At 45.8% G+C, this 26,873-nt stretch overlaps 1 protein-coding gene across 7 annotated transcripts in view; it reads left to right on the plus strand.

The window, feature by feature from the left end:
• Positions 1-26,873, plus strand: part of fat3a (FAT atypical cadherin 3a) — a 963,948-nt gene that overhangs the window by 567,311 nt on the left and 369,764 nt on the right. For all 7 annotated transcript variants that reach the window (XM_038819007.1, XM_038819006.1, XM_038819008.1 and 4 more), the window contains one exon: positions 17,299-17,613. In XM_038819007.1, the coding sequence (XP_038674935.1) occupies positions 17,299-17,613 (315 nt within the window). The remainder of the gene's footprint in view (positions 1-17,298; positions 17,614-26,873) is intronic.

The raw sequence follows: 26,873 nt of genomic DNA on the forward strand, positions 1-26,873 counted from the left end.
TTATTTTGTTAGAAGTCTGAGAACACACACTAATAGGTTCAAAAGCAGCTCCTTCCATGCTGTTACCAGACTCCTGAATGACCCTCTTATGGTGTGAACTGATTTCTTCACACATCTTCTCTACTGAGTAGTACTACACTCCGCATACTTCACCCCATGCCTGTGCTTATGATTTACATTGTGTATTTATGTATGTTCTATGTTTTTCCATACATGGAGCGATCTGTCTGGACTGCATGCAGAACTATACTTTTCACTGTACCTCGGTACATGAGACAATAAATCAAATCAAATCCCTCCTCCCCAAATATATTGATGATGCAGTACTCTTGAATACAAAGATTGCTTTCACAGCTTGGATGCTGATAATGTAATCTGCGAAGTGCAACAGGTCATGGCTGTATAATGTAATGTTAGCTTGATATCCCGGAGGTTTGCAAGATTATCATGAAGATTAGGGAGAACTGCCATTGACCTTTACATCTGAAGTTGTATCTGTTGTATAGTCCCCCTCTCTTTAGAGATTTCAATCCAATTAAGTTCATGATGTGAAAAACTGTAGATTGTTTGTGGAAGACCAATACTGAGCAGACTTCTTGTTATATATTTGACTGCTGGATGAATGGTTGTCATAATTTTCTTTTTTCTCCCATGTGAATGGTTGTGCAGCTGAATTATTATTGGGAGTAAATTTAACTTTTAAAAATGGTTTAAAATGGTCATTCAATTTACAAAATCCAATTTTCCTTTCCATCAACTTTGATGGAAAGGAAAATCAAGTCTAGTGTATAATTAGATGCTGATCCAATATAAGCCATTTTACATCACTGCTGAAAGTTAAAATTAGCCCCCTTGAGTTCACAGGATTGATTAAAATGCAAATATGAAGAATCCACATGGTTTTATGCACACTGCGAAATAGGTTTATTGACTATTGTGTTGGATTTTGCTGTATAGTGTTTGTTTTAATCTCGGAAATTCAACTTCACAATTGAAAAGTTACTACATAATAATGACTCTTAAGGCCCAGATTTTCGCAAGTGGAGGAGACTCTGTGGATCTTCAATAATGGTAGTTGAGACCCAGATTCTGAAGCCTTTCTTCCATGAATCCTACATGTGTGAAACCTGTCATTTAAACTCAGTACTGAGCTGTAGTAAGGGGCTTAACCCATCATGTGGGAGTAACAAATTTTTAGATTGGATTGGATTGGATTGGATTTGTTTATTGTCATGTGTACCGAGGTACAGTGAAAAGTATTTTTCTGCAAGCAGCTCAACAGATCATTCAGTACATGGGAAGAAAAGGGAATTGAACAAAATTCAAGAAAATACATAATAGGGCAATACAAGATATGCAATGTAACTACTTAAGCATTGGCATCGGATGAAGCACACAGGGTGTAGTGTTAATGAGGTCAGTCAATAAGAGGGTCATTTAGGAGTCTGGTTACAGTGGGGAAGAAGCTGTTTTTGAGTCTGTTCGTGCGTGTTCTCAGACTTCTGTATCTCCTGCCCGGTGGAAGAAGTTGGAAAAGTGAGTAAGCCGGGCGGGAGGGATCTTTGATTATGCTGCCCGCTTTCCCCAGACAGCGGGAGGTGTAGATGGAGTCCATGGATGGGAGGCAGGTTCGTGTGATGGACTGGGCGGTATTCACGGCTCTCTGAAGTTCCTTGCGGTCCTGGGCCGAGCAGTCGCCATACCAGGCTGTGATGCAGCCCGATAGGATGCTTTCTATGGTGCACCTGTAAAAGTTGGTAAGGGTTAATGTGGACATGCCGACTTTCCTTAGTTTCCTGAGGAAATATAGGCGCTGTTGTGCTTTCTTGGTGATAGCTTCGATGTGAGTGGACCAGGACAGATTTTTGGTGATCTGCACCCCAAGGAATTTGAAACAGCCCCGTTGATGCTGACAGGGGTGTGTACAGTACTTTGCTTCCTTAAGAGTAGTCAGAAATGTTCTTGGAACTGTTAAGCTTGTGTCATTTGAATTCCCAGTCCTTTAAAAATGGATGTGCCCTACGTGTGATCTTGCTGGAGGCAACCAATTAACAAGCTGCCTTGTCATTTGCCACCCAACCAGGGACAGCAGTGGTGGGCCAGCAAAAGTGTTTGGTCAGCAACCTCACTGAGGGATACGGGCACTATTGAGGCAGGTGGAAACCTTGAGGGTGCCTCAAAATGGAGGCGAAATAGAATGATTTCAGAATGTGTGTGTTCACTGAAGTAGCCACACAGGAAGCATAAGGAATGAAATAATTATTCACAGTAGATAGAAGACTCTATGAACACTGGTCCAGCCCACATTTGGGCTGGGAGGTCTATATTCTGGTTTGGTCTCCCGCTAATGAGCGAGCTCCGCCCCACAGCGGAGAAGCTTGTATTCCACGAGACCCTAGGAGAGCCCAAAGAGCCTGGTCTGTGGGTCTTGTGTAGGTTACAACACTCCACTAACCCCCCCCCTCCCCACCGCCCCAAGTCTGTAAACACATCCTCCAAAAGAGGGCGCGGAGGAGGAGCCCTGCACTGCTTTGCCCTTGGTCGCCTCTCGAGTGTTGTCAGGCAAGTGCAGGCGGTGTATGCTGTCAGGTGACCGATGTTTCCTCGTCAACCGTTGGGGTGGTACCACCATCAGCGGCTGGTCGTCAGCAGGCAAGTTACTGGCAACAGGTTGTTGACCTTGGGTAGCGTCCTCTTTCCAAGAGCCGGTGCAGACTCGATGGGCTGAATGGCCTACTTCTGCACTGTAAATTCTATGATACAGATCTATGATCTATGAACATCTTGTGGGGCACCTTCATCTCGCAGTCCGAATCCTCTGCATCCGGCATCTCGCCATCAAAACCTCTGTGGAACGGCAACTGCGGCGATGGTGTCGTCGGGGAGTCCATGGGCTATGCTGAGTCCTTCAAAAGAGCATTGTGCAATACGGAGCTCCAACTATGGAGATGATCAACGCCCCAGCTGCTCCTGTCCACGGTGTATCTTCCCACTAATATTGGGTAACGCAACGCTGAGGTGAATCCGAAGCCGATGACCCACAAGAAGTTCGGCTGGCCATGCCAGTGAAAGCCTGCGGTGTAGTGCGGTGGCAGAAACGGAAGCACGGCAAATGCGTGTCGAGGCACCCTGTGGTCTGCTTGTTCATTCCACGCTTGATTGTCTGGATCACCCACTCAGCCAAACCATTGGAAGCGGGGTGTATTTGAACAGTGCCTATGTGGCGTTGGTCATTGGTCCATTGGTCCTCATCAAATTTTCTAACTCCACATGAGTAAGCAGCATTCCATTGACAGAGACCAGAACCTTAGGAGTGCCTTGAATACTAAGCAAGAGCCTAATCTTCTCAACCATCACCCTCAATGTTGTCGATTAAATCCTCTGGACATCCAACCACTTTGAGTGGGTGTCAATAAGATAGAGGAGGAACATGGACCCCTGAAAAGGGCCAGCAAAATCAGCATGGAGAAGCTCCCATGGGTGACCCAGCCACTCTCAGGGATGAAGCGGGGCTGCGGGGAGCTTCTGCTGGTCCTGGTATACTCTGCGTCCAGACCTGACCACCTAACTGTGACCTAACTGTGTGGCGAGCATCTTCATTTCCGACAAGTCGGTAGCCCATTATGGAGGTCGCCAAGATGGGACCTTGTCCTATGTGTGGAACCACCACGCACTTCCCCCAAAGGTGCATACTGTCCTCCATACAGAACTCAGTGATCTTTATGATAAAAGTCTATCATTCACTGGGAAGAGCGTGGTGCTGGGCCCCATACAAGACGATATGATGACCTTGGATAACAGGGGGGTCAGTCTGAGTCCACGCATGTATCCAGGGTGCTGTGACTGGCAACGTATTCATAAAATGCTTCACGGCGACTACCTTGTCGTCCCTGGGGGCTTGAGTAGCTTCATCGGGAGAGGTAACCTGCTCAAAATGTCCGCATGCAAAGTCCGCATCCCCAGGCAGTGCATGTACATATGTTGCCAGTAAGAGGGCCCACCGGTTGAACTCTGGCTGACGTGATGGGAGGGATGACGATGTCCTCCTTCAACAATCCCAGCAGCGGCTTGTGATCGGTCAATACTGTGAACCGACACGCGCAGAAGTATTGGTGGAACTTTTTGATGACGAAGACCATGGCCAGTCCCTCTATTGGATATAGTTGCGCTCAGCCGCGGCAAATGTCCTTGAGGCGGAAGTTATTGAGCGTTCCATACCATTGCTCATCCAATGCGGCAATATGGCATTAATGCCGTATGTTGAGGCGTCGCAGGTAACCAATTGCAGTTTTGTGGGATCAAAGTGTGTCAGCAGGTGAGAAGAAGTGAGCTGCGTTTTACCTCTGTGAACGCCGCCTCCTGTGGCCATCCCCATTCACATACCTGGTTCTTCTTGAGGAGACTTTGCATGGGGGCCAACATAGTCACAAGGCCCGGGATGAATTTTCCACAGTAATTGATGAGCCCCAGGGACAAATGATGTTATGTCGCTCCTTCCAGCACATGCCTGTCAATGGCTTGCATTGGTGGAAGGAGCGACTTAACATCATTTGTGTGCTTGAGTGGAGGCTCTCTCGGTCCACGCCTTAGCCTAGATAGGTCACCTTGCAGGGTGAAAAACTAATTTCTCTCTGACTGGACTCTGCAAAGCGACGGAGCACTTCGTTTAGTGCATCCAAGCTGATCCAGAAGACCTGCTGCCAGTCAATGCAGAGGTGTTGTAGCCAGCCGCAGCCGAGCAAACTGGGGCCATTACCTTTCACTACGACCAAAGGTAGGCAAGTGGAGTGTTGCCTGTAGACCACCAGAACCATGGTAGTCTCAGCTATGGCCAACGATTTTATGGTGTATGTGGCCAATCGAGCTTCGGTATCCTGCAATGACGGGAGCTGCACACCCGTTGGGAATTTTTCTAAAGTGTGCCTACCGACAAACAAGATGGTGGCACCAGTGTCCAGCTCCAATAATAATGGATGACCATTGACTAAAACTGCGACCTTAATGGGGGAAAATTTGGGTGTGCAGATGCAGTTCAATTGCAGGCCATCATCTATGGGTTCGTCCACGAAAAAGGTATAGCACTGGGGGTGGATGCCCTGGCCTAGGGCAACGGATGGACGGACCATCCTGTGGATGCCACTCTCTGTGACCATGTCAACCACATGTCCCACAGTGCACGGGGTCATCTTAGTCTGGATCGGGGGAGGGATCCCTCCCAGCTCCCGGGGCGTAGGCGACTGGCCCACCCCTCAGCTGCCCAGGATAGGGAATCAGGGTTACTTGTTGAGGAGCTCTCCAGGGAAGGGAAGGGAAACTGAGCACTTCCATCCCCTGAAATACTTGTACATTCTGTTCTGTGCTTTCTTGCAAAAGGGCAATTTCCACTGCCCTTTTGAGATTCAGCTGAGGCTCAGCGAACAACGTCCACTGGGCTGCTGTGTTACAGATGGTGAAGATCAACCGGTTTCGGAACATTTCGGAGAGGGCGGCGCTATATTCACAGAATTCTGTGAGTTTCTGAAGGTGCACCAAAAATTCCTTATGGGCTACCCAGGAGTTCATTCGGCCACATTGAAACAGTTGCGTTGGATGATGACAGAGGGTTTGGGGTTGAAGTGATCTGCCACAAGTGCTACCAAGTCCCTGAATGATTTTGAGTCCGGGATGGCGGGGTATGTTAAGTTCCTTATCACACTAAATCTGGGTGCTCCAGAAGCCATTTAGAGAATCATGGTCTGGCACTCGTCGCCGATATTGGAGTTGGCTCAAAAGAAATAACCCATCCACTCGACATACTGTGACCAGTCTTCAATAACTGCATCTAATGCTTCCAACATCTCAAAATGCGGCATGGCTGCGGTAGGCAAAACGACTTCCAGAGGCATTCGGGGATGCGGCTTTATTTATTCACAATAGAATAAAAACTCTTGTGTCCACTGGTCTCAGAAGGTCCTACTCGTGCCCAAATCACTCTCAGGTCAGGGTTTTTATATTCTGGTTTGGTCTCCCACTGGTGAGGGAGCTCATCCCCATGGCAGGAAAGCTCGTACTCTAGGAGACTCACGGGGAGCCTAATCAGCCTGGCTCCTTGCATCTCGTATGTAGGTTACAACAGAATGATAAATAAAAGTGAAGGCCCAGAGCTGTTAGATCCATAATTGTGGAGAAGGAGCCCTTCCACAAGTATGCTTTTGGTGTGGCCATGCCCATTTCATCCATCCAGCTCTGTTACAACTGCATAGACAGCAGCAAGGGGCTGGTTTAGCTCACCAGGCTAATTCGCTGGCTTTTAAAGCAGACCAAGCAGGCCAGCAGCACGGTTCAATTCCCGTACCAGCCTCCCCGGACAGGCGCAGAAATGTGGCGACTAGGGACTTTTCACAGTAACTTCATTGAAGCCTACTCGTGACAATAAGTGATTTTCATTTTTTTTCATTTCATCCAATGTCCCTCTTATCACCTGCTGTAAGGGTACCTTGGATGTGCTGCCTGGCTCCTGACAAAGCACAGGCCCTTCCACCTTCCATATGATTGAATTATTACATACAATTAGGGACAAATTGTTAATTTAAATACCTTGATGAGCTCCAAATAAACAGGCTTGACACCCTCTGCATCAGTGGGCCCATTTCTGGGTTAATACCCCAGAGATAGGAACAGGTCAGGGAGAAACCCCAAACCTCCTGGGTCTGACTTTCCCAACACCCCTGTCTCCAAAACCCTATTCACTGGGTCGGAAATGTTCTTTATAGTGTATATTACAATCTAATAATCCTCATACTAATGTCAAGAATTCCTACAATCGAACATTATTCTGCACTCCTGGAAATACATTCCCTTGGTTCACATGCAATAATAAAGGATACAAGAGGAAAGAAAAAGAACTGGAAACCTGAAGTACCAAATGTTATATTTGTCATTCTGAAAAAGGAGAGAAATTCCTGCAATACATACAGGGCCAGTCATTATCAGCAGACAAAATAAAAATTAACATTTCAGTTGTCGACACCTTGATCGTAACTGAGTTACATCCAAAACATTTTCTTTGTACAGATGCTGACTGCCTGGCTGTATATTTCCAGAATTCTCTGTTTTTACTTCAAAGTCAAAGACATAAGAGATTTAAGTAAGGTGGTTAAATTACATTATACAATTGTTGGGATTTTTTTTTAAACCCGAGGTGCGGATCAGGCAAACATACGGAACAAGCAGCTGACTGCCTCGACCTGTATCGAATGGCCTGAAGTCTCATCCAGCCAACCGCCAGGCTGCTCCAGGGAAGGGGCCATGTTATTCTTAAAGTGCCTGGAAGAGTACCCCTGATTCTCATGGCCCACAAAAATAATTATTTATTTACCTTTCTCGGGCCTTAATGTTTACTGACAACTGAATTGTCCTTGCATTAGGGTGCAAAGCATAGTGGAGGACCTAATTGTAATGTATAACTAAGTTAGTTACCTGGGGCATCCAGCAATGACTCAAGTAAATATGACACTGGCATGTTCAATGATGTACAGCAATTCTAACTCCAAATAGTGGATATGCCGGTATTGGACTGGGGTTGGCACATTAAGAAGTCTTACAACACCAGTTTAAAGTCCAACAGGTCTTACAATGCCAGGTTAAAGTCTAACAGGTCTTACAACAGGTTTGTTTGGAATCACTAGCTTTCGGAGTACAGCTCCTTCATTTGAGAAAGGAGCTGCACGCCGAAAGCTAGTGATTCAAAACAAACCTGTTGGACTTTAACCTGGTGTTGTAAGACTTCTTCCTGAACTCCAAATAGATTATTATTATTATGCCATCCTATTTTTACCAGGTGCGCCAAGCTAAAGTCGTCTATTATTATATATTTCCACATCAGCATGGGTAAAATACTGAAAGGTGAATATATGACAGAAGGAAAACTCTTTGATTTTTGAAAATATTGTATATTAATTAACATAATATAAGTAAGGACTGGAATCGGTTCCTCATGCAGAATTTCTGACTTGTATAAATGCATCTGTTTTTACAGAGAAGTACAATTCTCTTTATTTTTTAGTTATTAATGATAAAGTTGTTGAGGTGGAACAGTGGCCAGAAATATTGTATTTTATGTGACTGATGTTTATGATGAATAAACTCTGTAAATCAGTGTTTCTAAATATCACACATGCCTATTAGTGCATGTTGTTCTGAAACTGCAAGAAACTCTAGACTTGATATTATGGTGTAAAATTCCACTCTTGTATTTGCTCATCACCCGATTTAGGTTTCATTCTTTATTGCTTGTTCAACTGAGTTATTTTGTGATGCTTTTATCTCACGTTTCCAGACAGAGTTGAATTCCGTGTGGGGACTTTTGAACAGTATTTATTTCCAAGTCATGTTTAAGTTAATCACAGAGTTACTGCGCTGGAACCATTGTGAAAACTGATAGAGGTCAGCAGCGATGCAGTTTTAGATTTGGGAAGTTATTACTTTGCTGTTAGCAGAAGGAGATACTTTATGTTTCTCTTTGTTATATTGTACTTCGCCATAGTATATCAGTTGTCTTTTTACTGCGATGCTTAAGAAGAAATCCCAACAATGATCATGAGATTAAGCACATTGCATCAATTAGCTACTGAAGATCAAATTTGTAATGCACAGAATAGATTTTAATTGGTGTGAATTTGCAAGCTTGTAGGCAGAGCAATTAAATTACAATATTTTCTTGGCTGTCTGCAGCTTGGATTTTTCAAAATTGTTTTGTTTTACTTTGCTAACTCTTTGATTAGAATTCAAAAATGGAATAAGATAAGAAAATTCATGGAATATTCCTTAATGATCAAAAGATTACTTTCAATTAAAAAAGCTACTGTTCAACAGCTAGCGTGGAATACAAATTTGCCTGAGAGGCAGGGATGTTTTTCTGGCATAATTGAATTCTTTTTTATGCCAAGCATGACCAAACTACATCAATGCTTTCTAAAAAGAAATTCAGCACCAGATAAAGAAATAGTTCATGTTTGGAAATGGAGATGGGTAGTTTATCCCTGCTCCCCAGTAAGTGAGTTTTCTCCATGCCCCCTGCGGCATGTTTCTTGGTGACAGGAGGCAGCCTGCCGTTGGCTGGATCTTCTGGCTCCGCCGCTGTCAATGGCATTTGGTTTGAATCCGCCCCTGACCCTGCCAGGAAACCCACAGCGAGAGTTTGCCATCAGCGGGATCTGATCCCGCTGGCAAGAACAGCCAGAAAATCCCCCCGCCCAATATTTAGTGTTGTTGCTTTGATGTCCTTCCAAGTTGGGGAGCAATTCAACAAGTTGATAAGTGAAAGCAATAACAATTTACATTACTATAACATTTATTGGAATAAATCATCCCAAAGAGGTAGGTTTTAAAGAGTGGCTTAATGGAGGAAAGTGATGTAGGGAGGTGGAGAGGTGTAGGAAGGGTATTCCAGGACGGGGCCTAGGCAACTAAAGGCCAATGGGGATGCTCAATTAGATGAGTGCAGATATCTTGAAAAGTTGTGAGACTGAAGGAGTTTACAGACATCGGGAAGGGCAAAGCCATGGAGGGATTTGAATACAAGAATGAGAAATTTAAAATCAAGGGATTGCTTGACTGGGAGCCAATATAGGTGAGCCAGCACAAGGGCAATAGGGGAATGGGATTGCTGCGAGTAAGACATGGGCATTAGAGTTTTGGAAGACCTCACGTTTATGTAGAATAGTAGTGTGTTGTCATAATCAAGCCTAGAGGAAAGAAAAGCCACTCATGAGGGTTTTAGCAGCAAATACGCTGAGATGGGCAAAGTCAGATTATGTTACAGAGTTGAAAATAGGTGGTCTTAGTGATGGTGAGAATATGTGGCTGGAAGTTCATCTCGGCATCAAATGTGATACCAAGGTTGTGAACAGACTGGTTTAATTCTGGATTGTTGCCAGGGAAAGGAATTTAGTTTGTAGCTAGGTGAAAAAGGTTTAAATGGGGACTGAGAAAAATGACTTCAGTATTCTCAATATTTAATTGGAGGAAGTTCTTCTCATCCAGTGCTGGATGTTGGATAAGCAGTCTGATAACAATAGTGGAGGAGTCTTGAGGTGTGTGGTGAGGTATTGTTGGGTGTTGTTAGTGTATGTACATGTGGAAACTAATGCCATACTTTCAGATTATGCCATCAAACAGTAGGATGTAGTTGTGGTTTAGGAAGGGGCCGAGGTTAGACGTTGGGCGACCCCAGAGTTAACGCTGCAGGGTGAGGAAGCGACATCATCGCAAGTCATCAAACTATGGATGCAATTAGATCAGAATGGAACCACATGAGATCAGTCCCACTCAGCTAGATGAGAATGAAGGAGTGTTGTAGGAAGCTGGTCCAGTCAATTGTAGATGGAGAGGGAAGGTTTACCTGTCTCAGAGACACATAGAATGTTATTAGTTTTGGTACCGTGGCGGAGGCATAACCTGTTTGATGGAATTCAAACGTGGACTTTGGGGAAAGGTGGGCAACAATTTGGGAGGTGATGATTAGTTCAAGGGGTTTTGAGAGGATAGGGAGGTTGTGAATGGGGCAGTAGTTTGCAAGGATTGTGGGGTCAAGGGTTTATGGTTTTAGGAGAGAGGTGGTGATGGCAGATTTGAAGAAGAGCAGCACAACAACTGAAGAGAGAGAAATGTTTAGAATGTTAGTTAACATGTTGATCAGGAAGAGAGGGTTGGTGACCAGCAGTTCAGTGAGAGTAGGATCAAAGGAACAGAAGGTTGTCTGATTGATGAGATGAACTTGGAATGGACGTGTTGGGAAATAGATGAGAAACCAGAGTTAGTTCAGGGTTAGGGCAGGGGTAGCTTTAAAGTTTGTCTGCCCAGTTCTCTGCCCAGTTCTCTGCCTCATCCTCAAATTCTGCTCTCTCTCTCTGGAAGCAGAGAATGCAGAGGGCTACTATTGCAAGAAATGGAACCAAAGAGAAAATGCGGGAAAATCTCAGCAGGTCTGGCAGCATCAGTAGGGAGAAAAAAGAGCTAACATTTTGAGTCCAGATGACCATTTATCAAAGATTTGACCCTGGGTGATCTGGACTCGAAACATTAGCTCTTTTTTCTTCCTACGGATGCTGCCAGACCTGCTGAGATTTTCAGGTTTCTTTGGTTTCAGATTCCAGCATCCGCACTAATTTGCTTTTATATTGCAAGAAATGGATTGGGTAGAGAGGTAGGAAGGACAATATTTGTCCAGGGTGACTATGAGGCATGGTTATGAGATGGCACATAAATAAGCGGAATGTGAGTATTGGAAATTCAGATGGGGATGTGAGGAGGTGGATGTCGAGAGAGAAATGAGTGGAGATGCACGATGTTGTGCAGGAGAATGCAGGGAAATAAGAGTGTGAAGTTTGCCACCTGAGAATGTTTTATGCTACCTTTCTTGCTTTCCTGGGGTCCTTGAGCTTCGTACACCACTTCCTCGAGGTTCAAGGGACCAGGCACCTAATGCTCATTTCCTTGACCACTTACATTCACGCCTGCTTGGTTGAACAGGCTGGTCTCTTCCTCCAACCCTTGGCAAACAGCACCTCATTCAGTCCCTCAGATCCCACAGTAGATTCTCTAAGTAAGAGTCCTCAGACTGGGAGGAATGCTTCCCAGATCTCTCTTCCATTCTTATGCTAGCTGAGGCCAGGGGACTCGATGTTCAGCCATTCTGACTCCTGCTAGAGTCCCTTGCACCAGAAATTATTCCTTTGCCAGATTCGACACATCATTCTGTTCTGATTAACCAGGAAAGTGGAACTGGGATGCTAATGCTATGGCTGAGTGAAACAGCCACAGCAAAGCCCACTTCAGTTACAAATGGACACCTGACCTGTTGTTTTCATGCCTGTTTACAAGTTGCCTGCCAAGTGTGCTTTTACATACTTCATTAGCACTCTTAATAATGCAAAACCTGGGCTACCATCTGTAATGTTAAATTTACAAGCACGGCTCAGTCCAGCCATGAGATCTTAAGAGACTCGGCTCAACATAGGTTGAAATACAATAGAACAAGAATAATGCTTGGATCGATCAAACGTTATTGAGTATATGTCTGTCAGAACTTGGAGCTATCAGGTCATCCCCATCTCCGAGAGAGACACAGTACTCATCCTTCATCCTGAAATGTAGGTTTCACGGGATTTCAAGATTGCTGCTTATCAATCAAAGGATGCAATATTTGGTGAAAACAATGTTTAACATGAGCAGTAACTTTGGGAGGACCAAGTTGAAACACAATTTGGCACATCAAATATATTTTATTTCTATGTTGTTATGTATTCTTCAATGGTTAATAAGTTTAATTGAACATGAGCTCAAAGCAATCAGGGTAAAATAAAAGAATGATAAATGTGAGAGAGATTACACCATTAGCTAACATTTTCACAAAGGTTTTGATACAAGTCGTGAATTTGAAGAGACCTCTATAGTAATATTAGACAGAAGCTGAAAACCAGTATAGTGGTTTCTTACATTGTACATCCCTTGCTGCTCACTATCAGTGCCTGCATCTAAAGAAATGGAATAATGTGTCCATTTGGTATCAGAGGCAAAGAATTTCATTCCTCTCCGTGACATACAGATATAGATAAATCAATCAATCTATCTTAAGATGAGCACTACTTATTTTCCAAAAGCAATGAAAGAAAGTGTCAATGAACACATTTTGAAAACCTTTCTGAATTATTTCCATATTCACCCTTTCTAACTACTAACATGGGAAATCTGCTAACAGGTATGCACTAGTAGAACACCTGTGTCATTGTTCAGCGCTCTGCTTCTACTTTCTTGCAAAAAAAGCACAAAATTAATGTGCAGGTACAATGAGCTATTAGAAAGCCAAATAGTTTGCTGGCTACTTGGAAGGAAGTCTGAATACAATAGTAAAATGTCTTGCTGTAATTGTACAGAACTTTGGTGAGACTATACCTGGAGTACAGATCTCAATACCCAAGGATGGATATGCTTGCCTCAATGATGGTGCACCAAAGGTTCACTATGCTAATTCCTGAATGAGAGCATTGACCTGTGAGGCGAGATTGGGTAAAATAGGCTGATACTCTCTGGAGTTTAGAAGAATAACAGGTGGCCTTATTGAAATGTATAAAGTTATGAGAGGACTTGACAGGCTGTACTGTCACAAATGTTAGTCTTAGAATAAGAGGTTAGCCATTTCGGACAAATGAGGAATACCTTCTTCACACAAGAGGGTTGTGAATCTTTTGAACTCTCTATCTTGGAGGGCTATGGATGCTCAAGCCATGAAGTATATTCAATGCTGAGATTGATATATTTTTAAAATTTCTTTGGGGAAAAGGTGCATGGATTCAAGCAGGAAGTTGGATTTGGGATTGAAGGTCAGTTATACACTGACAAGCTAACGGAACAGGTTCAAGGGGCTCTGTGGTCCCTGCTTGCTCTTGTTTCTTATTTTCTTATGTTTACATTGGCTCCATGCAACTGAATTCCTAAATTCTACTTGACAAAAAAAGAAAATAAAGTTTTGTTGCTGCAGCACCTTTCATCATCTCAGGATGCCCCAAGGCACTTTAAAGCCATTGAAGCCCATCTGATTCACTGAAAAAGCACTGTTGGTAAGACAATGGACAAATGCTTGACATATCTGCATAACATTTTTCTAGTTTTGAAGCACAATAGGTCTCTAAAATAGTGGAAAGTGATATTCGACAAATAAAGCGTGTGCCTGTTATTATCACCAACAGCAAGTTCAAAGCGATTGCATCACCTATTTCTTATTAGCTTAATGGCTGAGTTAGTCATTCACTGTGACAATACAAAAAGTGGCTTGTCCCATTATAATATGCTTTGTAATATAATTTACCCGATCCATTCAGTGACTTGACTACATGTTTTCAACCTGGAGTAATAAAAGCAACCTGTTTTCAGTTTCTCATTTACATGCTGCCTCTCAGCAACATAATTTGAAAGCACAGCATTCATTTTCAGATCTACACTGCCGACACCCAGCTGTACTTCACCACCTCGCTCGATTCCTCCATTGTTGCTAAATTATTACCTCTCTAATATCCAATACAAGGGCGCGATTCTCCGCAACAACGATGGGTGGGAAAATAGCGGGAGGTCTGCTCCTGCACCTCCCGCTATTCTCCCACCCCCCCCCCCCCCAAAATGGCGTGTCCGGTTTTGCGACACGCCACTCGGAGAAACACCGGCCGCCGTTTTTCACGGCGGCCCGCGATTCTCCGGCCCGGATGGGCCAAGTGGCCTGCCGTTCCCGACCTGTTCACGACGGCGGCAACCACACCTGGTCGCTGCCGTCGTGAACATGGCGCGCCAGGTAAGTGTGGGGCCTGTGGGGGGGCGGATCCGGGATCGAGCACCACGACCGTGCTCGGGACGGGACGGGCCCGCGATCGGTGCCACCGATCGTCGGGCCGGCGTCTCAAGGGGACGCACTCTTTCCCCTCCACCGCCCCGCAAGATCAAGCCGCCACGTCTTGCGGGGTGGCGGAGGGGAAAGACGGCAACCGCCCATGCGTGGGTTTGAGCTGCCCAACCCGCGCATGCGCAGCTGATGTCATTAGGCGCCGCCGCGGTGTCATTCTTGGCGCGCCGGGCCTTGAAGCCAGGGACAAGGCCCGGCTGCCGCGTTTCCCGGTACGGCCCTCCTATCCCCCGGGGAGGGGAGAATAGGGGGCCGGGAGAGGCTTCCGACGCCGTTGTGAACCTCTCCAGGTTTCACGACGGTGTCGGGCCTTGCGGAGAATTTCGCCCAAGGTGAGCAGAAATTTGCTCCAATTTAATGTTGGGAAAACTAGAGCCACTTTTTGGGCCCCCACTCCAAACTCCATTTCCCAACTACAAAATGTATCTCTCTCCCTGGCAACACTCAGAGCTGGTCTGTTTGCAACCTTGGTGTCACATTTGACCATGAGATGAGCTTCTGACTCATATTTGTGCCATGAATAAGACTATCTCTCGCCAAATCAGTAACATCACATCACTTCATCCCTGTTTCTGCTCATCTGCTGCTGAAGCCCTCATTCATGCCTTTGTGACCTCTAGTCTTGACTATTCCAATGCACTCCTGGTTTGTCTCCCATATTCCACCCTCCATAAATTTGGAGCTCATCTGAAACTCTGCTGCCTGTGTCTTTACTCTCACCAAGACCTGTTACCCTATTTATTTTCTGCTCACTGAACTACATTGGCTCTCAGTCACATAATCTCGTGATTTTAAAATCTTCATCCTTATTTTCAAATGTCTCCATAGTTGTCCATTGCTTTCCCTGTAACCTTCTCCAGCCCCACAACCCTCCAAGATATCATATAATGCTGGCCTCTTGCATATGCTCCAAACTCCCTGCACCTCTGCCTCTCTACTTTGCTTTCCTCCTTTCAGACCCTTTTCAACAATCTTTTGGTTACCTGATCTATTATCTCCTCCTGTGGCTCGCTGTCATATCTTTTTTCATAGTGCTCCTGTAAAGCACCTTAGGGCAAGAATTGTTGTTGTTGAGCTTTATGTATTCAAAATGGACACTGGGGCCATGGGGAGCAGAAGAAATTTGGTGTGCTTAAAATTAGAGAATACATTAGATATGTGTTAAGATCCCGCTGATATTAAATGGAAATTAAAGGTTACTTGGAACATTGGTTCTTGGTGGATATTTCCAATTTGATATACTGAGAAAAATGTGAACCAGGGAGGTATAATCCAGTTGTTGTGTGAACAATTATTAAAGAATAATTATTAACTTAAAATAAAAAAACATATCACATGAAGCATTATAGTACAGTACAACACTTAAGGACACGCAGCAGTGCAGTAATTAGCACTGTTGCTTCATGGCGCCAGGGACCCAGGTTCGAATCCGACTTGGGTCACTGTCTGTGCAGAGTCTACACGTTCTCCCGTGTCTGCATGGGTTTCCTCTGAGTGCTCCGGTTTCCTCCCACAAGTCCCGAAAGACGGGCTTGTCAGGTGAATTGGACATTCTGAATTCCCTCTGTGTACCTGAACTGGCGCTGTAGTGTGGTGACTAAGGGATTTTCACAGTAACTTCATTGCAGTGTTAATGTAAGCCTATTGTGACAATAATAAAGATTATTATCATTATGACACTGACATCTGTACACATCGTATTAGATGAAATTACTTCTTGGTTCCCAACTTGGTTACGTTTCCTGAATTCTGTGGTGCACCTTTTTCCCAAACAACATCCAATATTATATAACTCTACGAGCTAAATTCAGTAAATAATTACCACATACAGGTTATGGGCCACGTTTGGGAAAATCATCTTCAGTTTCAGCAATGGCAAAAATCTTTTTGGATTGAGTTTTGATTTTAAACGGCTGCCCGTTCAGCAACAACTTCTTTTCGGGAGACTGTTTCTGCAGCTGGGTGAGGCTGATAATAGCTGATCTGTGTTTGTATCCCTTTTCCCCCAGTCATTGTATGTTGGCTATTGCATTGTTTCCCTTTGATGTTATCTTCTCTGTGGAGTCGGTGTTTGGCATATACATGTCACTGTCCTTATCCCTCCACTTTGAATTTACCCTTTCTCTTCCCCCATTGTTTTGCTCTTTTCACCGAGGTAAACACTTGCTTTTACTCACTCATATGCCAATTCACATCTCAACATCTCTTCAGACATCTCCTTGTTTTATTTTATTTTATCCCAGTTTTATTTTTTAATCTTCATTTTCCCCAATTCTTAACACGTTACTTTATATAAATTGTATAGGGTTAAAAATAAAAATACAAGATAATGAATGATTGGTAGGTAAGCAAAAGATAAACATATTTTACTTTTGTTTTAAAGTGTTTAATTGTAAGGATCAATATAATAATAATAGATCTAAAGCTACGTCTTAATATTTGATTAGCTTTATTGCTGTAACATTAGGATAGTCATCCCCAGTTGACTGGATTTCCATAGATCTGCCAATGGTCTAAGCATTACCTATGTAATAGTGGGGCTTTACTTAGATGAAGACCAATAATTAGGAATTTATGTCTTATCATGCGTGTTATGTCAGGATATGTTTTATTGCAGTAAAGCAGCACCATAGATGTATGGTGTAACTAAGATGATGAAGAACTGAATGAAATGAAAGGAAATAAAACAAGTTCAAAACGATTAACCGCTATTTACTGTGCATCAAACTAATTCTTTCTATCAATTTGATATTACATTGTACCAATATAATCAGTAAGATATGAAGGAGTATTATTGAACACACTTGGTATGGTGAATGTTCAAAGATTAAACGTTATGGAATTCATGTGTTTATCTTTCTTTTTAGGTGTTATTAATACAGCTGATATACTCGATCGTGAAACGACTGCATCCTACTGGCTTACTGTGTATGCTACTGATCGCGGAGTTGTTCCATTATTTTCATCCATTGAGATCTACATTGAGGTTGAAGATGAAAATGACAATGCACCAATAGCATCGCAACCTATTTATCATCCATCCATTATGGAAAATTCTCCCAAGGATGTTCCCATTGTTCAGATTCAGGCCTATGATCCAGACTCCAGTTCCAGTGATAAAATGACTTTCAGGATTACAAGTGGGAATCCGCAGAATTTCTTTACCATAAACTCCAAGACAGGTAAGTCTCTTTGTTGTTCTTAATCTATTCTTCATTGAGGAAGCAGTCACTTGAAAACTCGTTATCAAGCACTGACTACTGACTGTTTTGTACTTTGGAATGTTTTCTTTGCTGCTAAATCAGATATGATCTTAAAGAATGAAGGATGGCATTTCTCATACATTCTCTTGTGCAATATCATAAACATTTTGTGTTCATGTGGTGCCAGGACATTATTGTACATCAGTGAGTGCCAGCATAATAAGTCACACCTTTGAGCTTATTGTTGGGCAAACAATTAGTACATTATCACTGAGAAGAAACAACGGCCCAGAACTTCTGATCTCCAGGACATCGTATCTGGGAGGTAACCCAGAAGATGCCTTTGGGGAGCTCCCTTGGAGGGCCCCATGCAACGACTGCATGGGAATTGTCCAGGAAATCAAACTTCCGATGAGCAATTACTCTGCACCAGGAACCATACAATACTCATATTTAAATATGGGACACCACAGATCGTTCCAACTGCCTTCCGAAAATAGTTACTCAGGTAAAGGTAGAAGATTTAAAACCACTTCTCTAACTCCTGGATAACTATGCTTCAAATGCCTTTTCCTCCAGCAACCCCTCAGTGGACCCCAAGACTACTCCCCCTAGCCTCCAGACCCCCTGACTACTTTCCCCACTCCCATACTATCCTATTTCATAGAATTTCATAGAATTTACAGTGCAGAAGGAGGCCATTCGTCCCATCGAGTCTGCACTGGCTCTTGGAAAGAGCACCCTACCCAAGCCCCTACTTCCACCCTATCCCCATAACCCAGAAACCCCACCTAACACTAAGGGGCAATTTATCATGACCAATCCACCTAACCTGCACATCTTTGGACTGTGGGAGGAAACCGGAGCACCCGGAGGAAACCCACGCACATACGGGGAGAACGTGCAGACTCCACACAGACAGTGACCCAGCGGGGAATCGAACCTGGGACCCTGGCATGTGAAGCATTTGTGCTATCCACAATGCTACCGTGCTGCCCATCTCCCCAACTACCCACCATCTCTGACTGACAACCCAACCGCCCCTCGCCCATTCTGAGTGACGCATGACTGACCAGCCAACTCTACTTCCAGACACATCCTAAACAACTACCTAACTCTTTCTCTTCTTTCCCCCCCCCCCCCCCCCCCCCCCCCTCCCCCACCCCCCCAACACCCTGGGCTACTACTGTTAAAGGAGTTGTGGCCTCCTTGCCTCCATAGCTGCTGCCCTAAACAGAAGGCCTCGGTAATCTACTATCCTGTATATATTTGAGGTGCAAGTCGTAAAATCAAGCGAGGAAATGCAGTTCCCGACTAAAGTAAATTAAAAGGAGAATGGCAATTTGTTTGTGATTGACACGCCTCAGAAGCTAAGTTCCAACTTTTGCACCTGCTAATTGTCAGCTCCATGAAGCTGAATGGTACTTGTATCAAGTCAAATTTAAGTCTTTTGTGAGTTGGATATGCTTCATAGCCAAATGAGAAAAAAAAATTGATCTTTCCCCAAGTTACCATAAATTCCATTGGCGATCAGCCATGGCTTTATTGAATGGTGCAGCTGGCTTGAGGAGCCGAGTGGGCTACTCCTGCTCCTAATTTGCATGTTCGCATGAAAAACACTTGTTAGTATTAACAAATGAAAAATAAAACCCAAAGTTGATTAATGGTGCATAAAGCAAAAATATCTTGATGCTTTAAATACAGAAAAGATAGGATCAATTACAGCATTTGTATCATTTAGTTGGCTGTACTGAACATTTCTGAGAGAACTTTCAGTGAAAGTAAAGCTATTTATCGCAATAGCGAAATACCTATTGCTGCTAATGTTAAATGTCTATTGTGCCATCATTTTGGAGATGAAATCTGAAGTTTGATATAAAGATGGAGTAGCAACCTGAACTCGAGCAGGAGGAAGGTGAAATATGGAGCTTGGTTCACATTTGAACTCAATGTGCTGGCTTTGAGCAGCTACAAATAGTGGATTCGGGTCAGGCCAGAGGATAACATTATAAAATTCTCGAAATCAAACCCAGCCCGTACACTTCCATGTTTACCAGAGGCAGACAAGGGGCAGGCAGCCAACCCACTTCCATAAATGAGTTTGCAATTTAAATCGGCAGCTTATAATCTAACGTATTTTACAGATTTAATTGTGACCTGCTGTGTTTCGCAGGACTTGTGAAAGCCTTCAGTTGAACGGAGGTGAGAACAGCTGTGGGGGAAATTAAGCATCTTTATAATACTCCTTGTGGGCCATATAAACATGCCCCTTGTCACCTAAGTACTTCCCCAACTCCAGCCTAGCGTCACAGATCAGACCTACCTGATCTTCCAGGTCGATCTGAAGTTCTCTCTGCTTGACTGGCAAGCCATATTGGCCACCATTTTAATGCCAAAAGATGCATGTAGGGAAATCCAGGTTTGCATATTTCTCATCCAAACCTCCACCCTCCCCTCCCCTCCCTCCACTAAGCAACCTCTCCTAGTAATGTTCAGCTCCTGTTGTCTATCAGCAGGGGTTGGAGTACAAGTGCATGGTGCTGCAATTAGGAGTAGCATTGGTTTGAAAATTTTAATGAGAGCTTTAATTGACTGTTTTGTGTTTTATTCGTGGAAGTATATCCATATGTCTATCTTGATCCATGCCTCTGAACATGCCCCTCTTGTCTGCCCTTGCCTCACTTTTGTCCTTTGCTTTCCCAATTCCCTGACATAGAGGAACTTTCATCAAGAATGCAAAGACATCCTCAGCTAGAACTGCAAGTCTGCAGTGGATTCAAGTGTGTTGATGCCTCGTCAAAAATAGCTTGAAATGAACTTCCGGTCACTGTTATGTTATATAAGGGGGTCAGACCAATGGGCACATTTTCAAAGATCCTCTTTACAGCTGGAGTGGAATGAAATACTCTAATTTTGTTTTCAACAATGTTGATTAATGATATATTATGATTTAAATCCTGGCATTGGTAAACAAAGACCTTTAATGTGATGGTGTTCCTGATACACACGATAATAAAAGCTAGGTTTCAAATCAATTTTTCCTGTACTGCTGTCACTAACAGTAGCTTGGTGTGTTGTGAAAACATTTCTTATTTAGTAGCTCTAATTAGAAATTATGAATTAGTATAATGCACAATTTGCATAAAATATGCTTCAACTTCGACATTTAACCAAAGTACATGAAAATATTATTAAAAATAGATTCTTCTCTTTTAAATCAGTTTAGAAGTTTGGAAAGACTTATGGTATATGAAATATTGATTGAAATTATAGTCAATATGACCAATTGAGAGTTATGTTTGATTACTTATGATTAAGTAAAAGCTAAGACCATTCACCTGCAGTTATTACTGTATTAAGCCTGTGGTTTGCTTCATGAGGATGTTATATTACTTGTGAGTAATATTTGTTACTCATTTTATTATGGTGAGATGAACTTATCATTGATGATGAATTCTCGAAGTCGTCCAGTGATAACAAATTATTTATTGAGTAACTAATCAATTTACTTGTGAGTTCTTTTCTTCAATACTTAAATACTAGTAGTCTAATTAAACAAGATAGATTTAGATTAACAATGAATAATATACTTTACATTTTGAGCTTGCTATACTTCTCCTCTAGCTACAACATATCCAAAAGAGAGCGGGAAAACAGATTGAGGTTGTTCATATACTCCCTGTTAGTGTTGCCCTATAGTGATCATCTGACTGAACTGACTGCACATTAACCCTTCATGTATTTACAAATATAGAGATCACTACATCCCCCCCTTTTTTGTGTTACCTATTTTCTATATGCTGTGAAGAAAATTGTACATAAAGAAACAATGCAGTTTGTCATGCATTGATTCACTAACTCTGTATAATCAGTTCAATGTTCACAAGTTTAAACGATTGGGTTCATGTCAACGTCTACTCGATCATCTCAGTTGACTTGGAGTAGCTGATTTTTTAATGTCCTTCTGTTCAATGTCAGCTGGTTTATTGATATGCAAGTTCTGCTGGTTCAGAGATTGAAGCAAATTCAACATCGGAAATACAGGTTGAGGAATTCCTATTTTTAAAAGGTCTGACCTATTTCTTAGAATTAGTACACCCTCTGCAGTTTTCACAACATCTGAACATGGTGCTGCTTGTCTGATTACTTTGAGACCATCCTCCATCAGCTTCTCGTGGTTTCAATGGTATTGCATGTAGATCATAATAATGTTGTTTGTTGCGTAGTTGTGTTATCTTACTCAGCACACTTTTTAAAAAAAATAATTTTTATTGAAATTTTTTGAAAAATATATGTCAACAAAACAATAATAACAATAACAATAATAATAATAAACACCCCCCGGCACCCGTAACAACGCATATAAGAAACTTCCCCACCCCCCCCAACCCCAATAAACAACAGAATAAATTAACAATAAGAAAATTAACTTAAACTTAAACACTATCGCCCTAAACCCCCCTTTCCCCCCCGGGTTGCTGCTGCTGCTGACCTAGTACCTTACCGTTGAGCCAGAAAGTCGAGGAAAGGCTGCCACCTCCTAAAGAACCCTTGTACCGACCCCCTCAGGGCGAACTTGACCCTCTCCAACTTAATGAATCCCGCCATGTCATTAATCCAGGTCTCCACACTCGGAGGTCTCGCATCTTTCCACTGCAGCAAGATCCTCCGTCGGGCTACTAGGGACGCAAAGGCCAAGACATCGGCCTCTTTCGCCTCCTGCACTCCCGGCTCCACCCCAACCCCAAATATCGCGCGTCCCCAGCCTGGCTTGACCCTGGATCCCACCACCCTCGACACCGTCCCCGCCACCCCCTTCCAGAACTCCTCCAGAACATATGGGCATGGTTCGCTGGACTCCCCGAACACCTGACGCACCTGTCTTCGCCCCCAAAGAACCTACTCATCCTAGATCCGGACATGTGGGCCCAGTGCAGCACCTTGAACTGGATGAGACTAAGCCTCGCACATGAAGAGGAGGAGTTCACCCTCTCCAGGGCGTCCGCCCATGTCCCCTCCTCAATCTGCTCCCCCAGCTCCACCTCCCACTTAGCCTTCAGCTCCTCTACCGACGCCTCCCCCACCTCCTGCATTACCTGGTAGATGTCAGATACCTTCCCATCCCCGACCCACACCCCCAAAAGCACCCTATCCCTTACCTCCCGCGGGGCCAACAAAGGGAACCCCTCCACCTGTCACCTAGAAAACACCTTGACCTGAAGGTACCTGAACATATTCCCCGGGGCCAGCTCAAACTTCTCCTCCAGTTCACCAAGGCTCGCGAACCTCCCGTCAATGAACAGGTCTCCCAACTTCCTAATACCCGCCCTGTGCCACCCCACGAACCCGCCGTCCATGTTCCCTGGTAAAAACCGGTGGTTCCCCCGCAGCGGGGCCTCCACCGAGCCCCCCGCTTCCCCCTTGTGTCGCCTCCACTGCCCCCAAATTTTGAGGGTAGCCGCCACCACCGGGCTCGTAGTGTACCTCGTTGGAGGGAGCGGCAGTGGCACCGTTACCAGTGCCTTCAGGCTCGTGCCTCCACAGGACGCCATCTCCATCCGTTTCCATGCTTCCCCCTCCCCATCCATGACCCACTTGCGTATGATCGAGACATTAGCCGCCCAATAGTACCCAGAGAGGTTGGGCAGCGCCAGCCCTCCTCTATCCCTGCCCCGCTCCAAAAAGACCCTCCTTACCCTCGGAGTCCCATGCGCCCAAACAAATCCCAGAATACTGCTGTTCACCCTCCTAAAAAAGGCCCTCGGAACAAAAATGGGGAGGCACTAAAACAAAAACAAAAACCTCGGGAGCACCGTCATTTTAACGGACTGTACTCTACCCGCCAACGACAACGGCAGCATGTCCCACCTTTTAAATTCCTCCTCCATCTGCTCCACCAACCTAGTAAAATTGAGCTTGTGCAGAGTCCCCCAGCTCCTAGCCACCTGAACCCCCAAGTACCTAAAACTCCTCACTGCCCTCTTTAGCGGGAGCCTACCAATCCCCTCCTCCTGATCTCCCAGGTGTACGACAAACAGCTCACTCTTGCCCAGGTTCAATTTATATCCCGAGAAACTCCCGAACTCAGCAAGAATCTCCATCACCTCCGGCATTCCCCCCACCGGGTCTGCTACATACAACAGCAAGTCGTCCGCATACAGCGACACTCGGTGCTCCTCCCCACCTCGCACCAAACCCCTCCACCTCCTCGACTCCCTAAGAACCATGGCAAGAGGCTCAATTGCCAGCGCAAAAAGCAAGGGGGACAGGGGGCACCCCTGCCTTGTCCCACGGTGGAGCCTGAAGTACTCGGACCTCCTCCCATTTGTCGCTACACTCACCATCGGGGCCGCGTACAGCAAACTCACCCACTTAATAAACCCCACCCCAAACCCGAACCTCTCCAACACCGCCCACAAGTACCCCCACTCAACCCTGTCAAAGGCCTTCTCCGCATCCAATTCCACCACAATCTCCGCCTCCTTCTGCTGCCGGCATCATTATCACATTTAGCAGCCTTCGCACGTTGGTGTTCAGCTGCCTCCCCTTCACAAAACCTGTCTGATCTTCATGTATCACCCCCAGCACACAGTCCTCTATTCTAGTGGCCAAGATCTTCGCCAGCAACTTGGCGTCTACATTCAGCAGTGAAATCGGCCTGTAGGAACCGCACTGCAAGGGGTCCTTATCACGCTTCAGGATCAGGGAGATTAGTGCCCGAGACATCGTCGTGGACAGAACACTCCCCTCCCATGCCTCGTTAAAGGTCCTGACCAACAGGGGGCCCAGCAGGTCCGCATATTTCTTATAAAATTCAATCGGGAACACATCCGGTCCCGGCGCCTTCCCCGACTGCATGTGGCCAATCCCATTGACCAGCTCCTCCAACTCGATCGGCACCCCCAGTCCCTCCACCTGCTCCTCCTGCACCTTTGGAAATCGGAGCCTATCCAGAAAATTCTCCATTCCTCCTCCCACCGCCGGCGGCTCCGACCGGTACAGTTCCCTATAGAAGTCCCTAAAGACCTCATTGATCTCTGCCCCCTGCCGCACCACAGTCCCATCTCTATCCTTCACTCCACCAATCTCTCTAGCCGCATCCCGCTTACGCAGCTGGTGCGCCAGCATCCTGCTCGCCTTCTCTCCATACTCAGACTGCTCCCTGCGCCTTCCTCTACTGTGTCTCCGCCTTTCTGGTGGTCAATAAATCAAACTTGGCCTGCAAGCTACGCCGTTCCCCCAGCAATCCCTCCTCCGGGGCCTCCGCATACCTCCTGTCCACACTCAACAGCTCCTCCACCAGTCTCTCCCTCTCCCTCCTCTCCCCCCTCTTCCTATGGGCTCGGTTGGAGATCAGCTCCCCCCTAATCACTGCCTTCAGAGCCTCCCACACCATCCCCACCTGGACCTCCCCAGTATCATTGACCTCGAGGTACCTCTCGATACATCCCCGAACCCTCCTACACACCTCCTCATCAGCCAACAACCCCACGTCCAGACGCCAAAGCGGGCGCTGGTCCCGCACCTCCCCCATCTCCAGATCCACCCAATGCGGAGCATGGTCCGAAATCGCGATAGCTGAATATTCGGCCTCCTCCACCCTCGGGACCAGTCCCCTGCTCAAAACAAAGAAATCAATGCGGGAATAAACCCTGTGCACATGGGAGAAAAAGGAGTACTCCCACGCCCTCGGCCTCCCGAACCTCCAGGGATCCACTCCTCCCATCTGGTCCATAAACCCCCTCAATACCTTGGTCGCCGCTGGCCTCCTGCCTGTCCTTGAACTAGAACGATCCAGTAGGGGATCCAGCACCGTATTGAAGTCCCACCCCCCATGATCAAGCCCCCCACCTCCAGGCCAGGAATGCGGCCCAACATACGCCTGATGAAACCAGCATCATCCCAATTTGGGGCGTACACATTCACCAACACCACCCTCTCCCCCTGCAGCTTACCGCTCACCATCACATATCTGCCGCCACTATCAGCCACAACCTCAGATGCCTCAAACGCCACCCTCTTCCCCACCAGGATCACCACCCCCCAGTTCTTCGAGTCGAGCCCTGAGTGGAAAACCTGCCCCACCCACCCCTTCCTCAGACGGACCTGGTCCGCCATCTTCAGGTGGGTCTCCTGGAGCATGGCCACGTCCGCCTTCAGCCCCTTCAGATGCGAAAACACCCGGGCCCGCTTAACCGGCCCAGCTCCCGCTCTAACTCCGACCCCTCCCGATATGAGGTCCCCCCTCCTCCCCTGCATCAGCTCCTGGGCACTGCTTCAGCACGGGAAACCCGGTCTAATAGCCTCGCCCCTCGCCACCAGCTCCACCCCCTCGTCCCGCAGCGCGGGAAACCAGAGAAAAGCCCGCGCTTTCAAACTGCCCCACCCCACCAACGCAGCTCCCAAACCGCAGTCCCAACCCAACCACCAACTCCATACAAACAAAGACACAGATCCACCACAAACCCCAGTGCCCCCCTTAGAGCACGAAACCATAACCCACATCGTCCGAGAGCGAGAGAAAAAACAAAAACAAACAGAATAACCCGCTACAGCATAAACAATGATACATGAATAGAATAGAAAAACTCCCACAGCCCCCAATCTCTAGTTCAGGTCCAGCTTTTCAGCCTGCACAAAAGCCCACGCTTCCTCCGGGGACTCAAAGTAGTGATGCCGGTCCTTGTAGGTGACCCACAGGCGCGCAGGCGCCAACATGTCGAACTTCACCTGCCATCCATGGAGCACCACCTTCGCCCGGTTAAACCCGGCTCTCCGCTTGGCCACCTCCGCACTCCAGTCCTGGTAGATATGCGCTACCGAATTCTCCCACTTACTGCTCCTCACCTTCTTGGCCCATCGGAGAACACACTCCCGGTCGCTGAACCGATGGAACCGCACCAGCACCCCCCGCGGGGGTTCATTCGCCTTAGGCCGCCTGGCCAGCACTCTATGGGCCCCCTCCAGCTCCAGGGGCAGATGGAAGGATCCTGCCCCCACCAGCGAGTTCAACATCACGGCCACATAGGCCGGCAGGTCCGACCCCTCCAGCCCCTCCTCGAGGCCCAGGATCCGCAGGTTCTTCCTCCGTGACCGAAGCTCCATCTCCTCAAACCAATCTTGCCACTTTTTATGAAGTGCCTCGTGTATCTCCACCTTCCCCACGAGGGCTGAAACCTCCTCCTCGCGCTCAGAGGCCTGCTGCTGCAACTCGAGTATCGCTGCACCCTGGGTTGTCT

This window comes from Scyliorhinus canicula, chromosome 14, assembly GCF_902713615.1.
Source record: "Scyliorhinus canicula chromosome 14, sScyCan1.1, whole genome shotgun sequence".
Taxonomy (NCBI): Eukaryota; Metazoa; Chordata; class Chondrichthyes; order Carcharhiniformes; family Scyliorhinidae; genus Scyliorhinus; species Scyliorhinus canicula.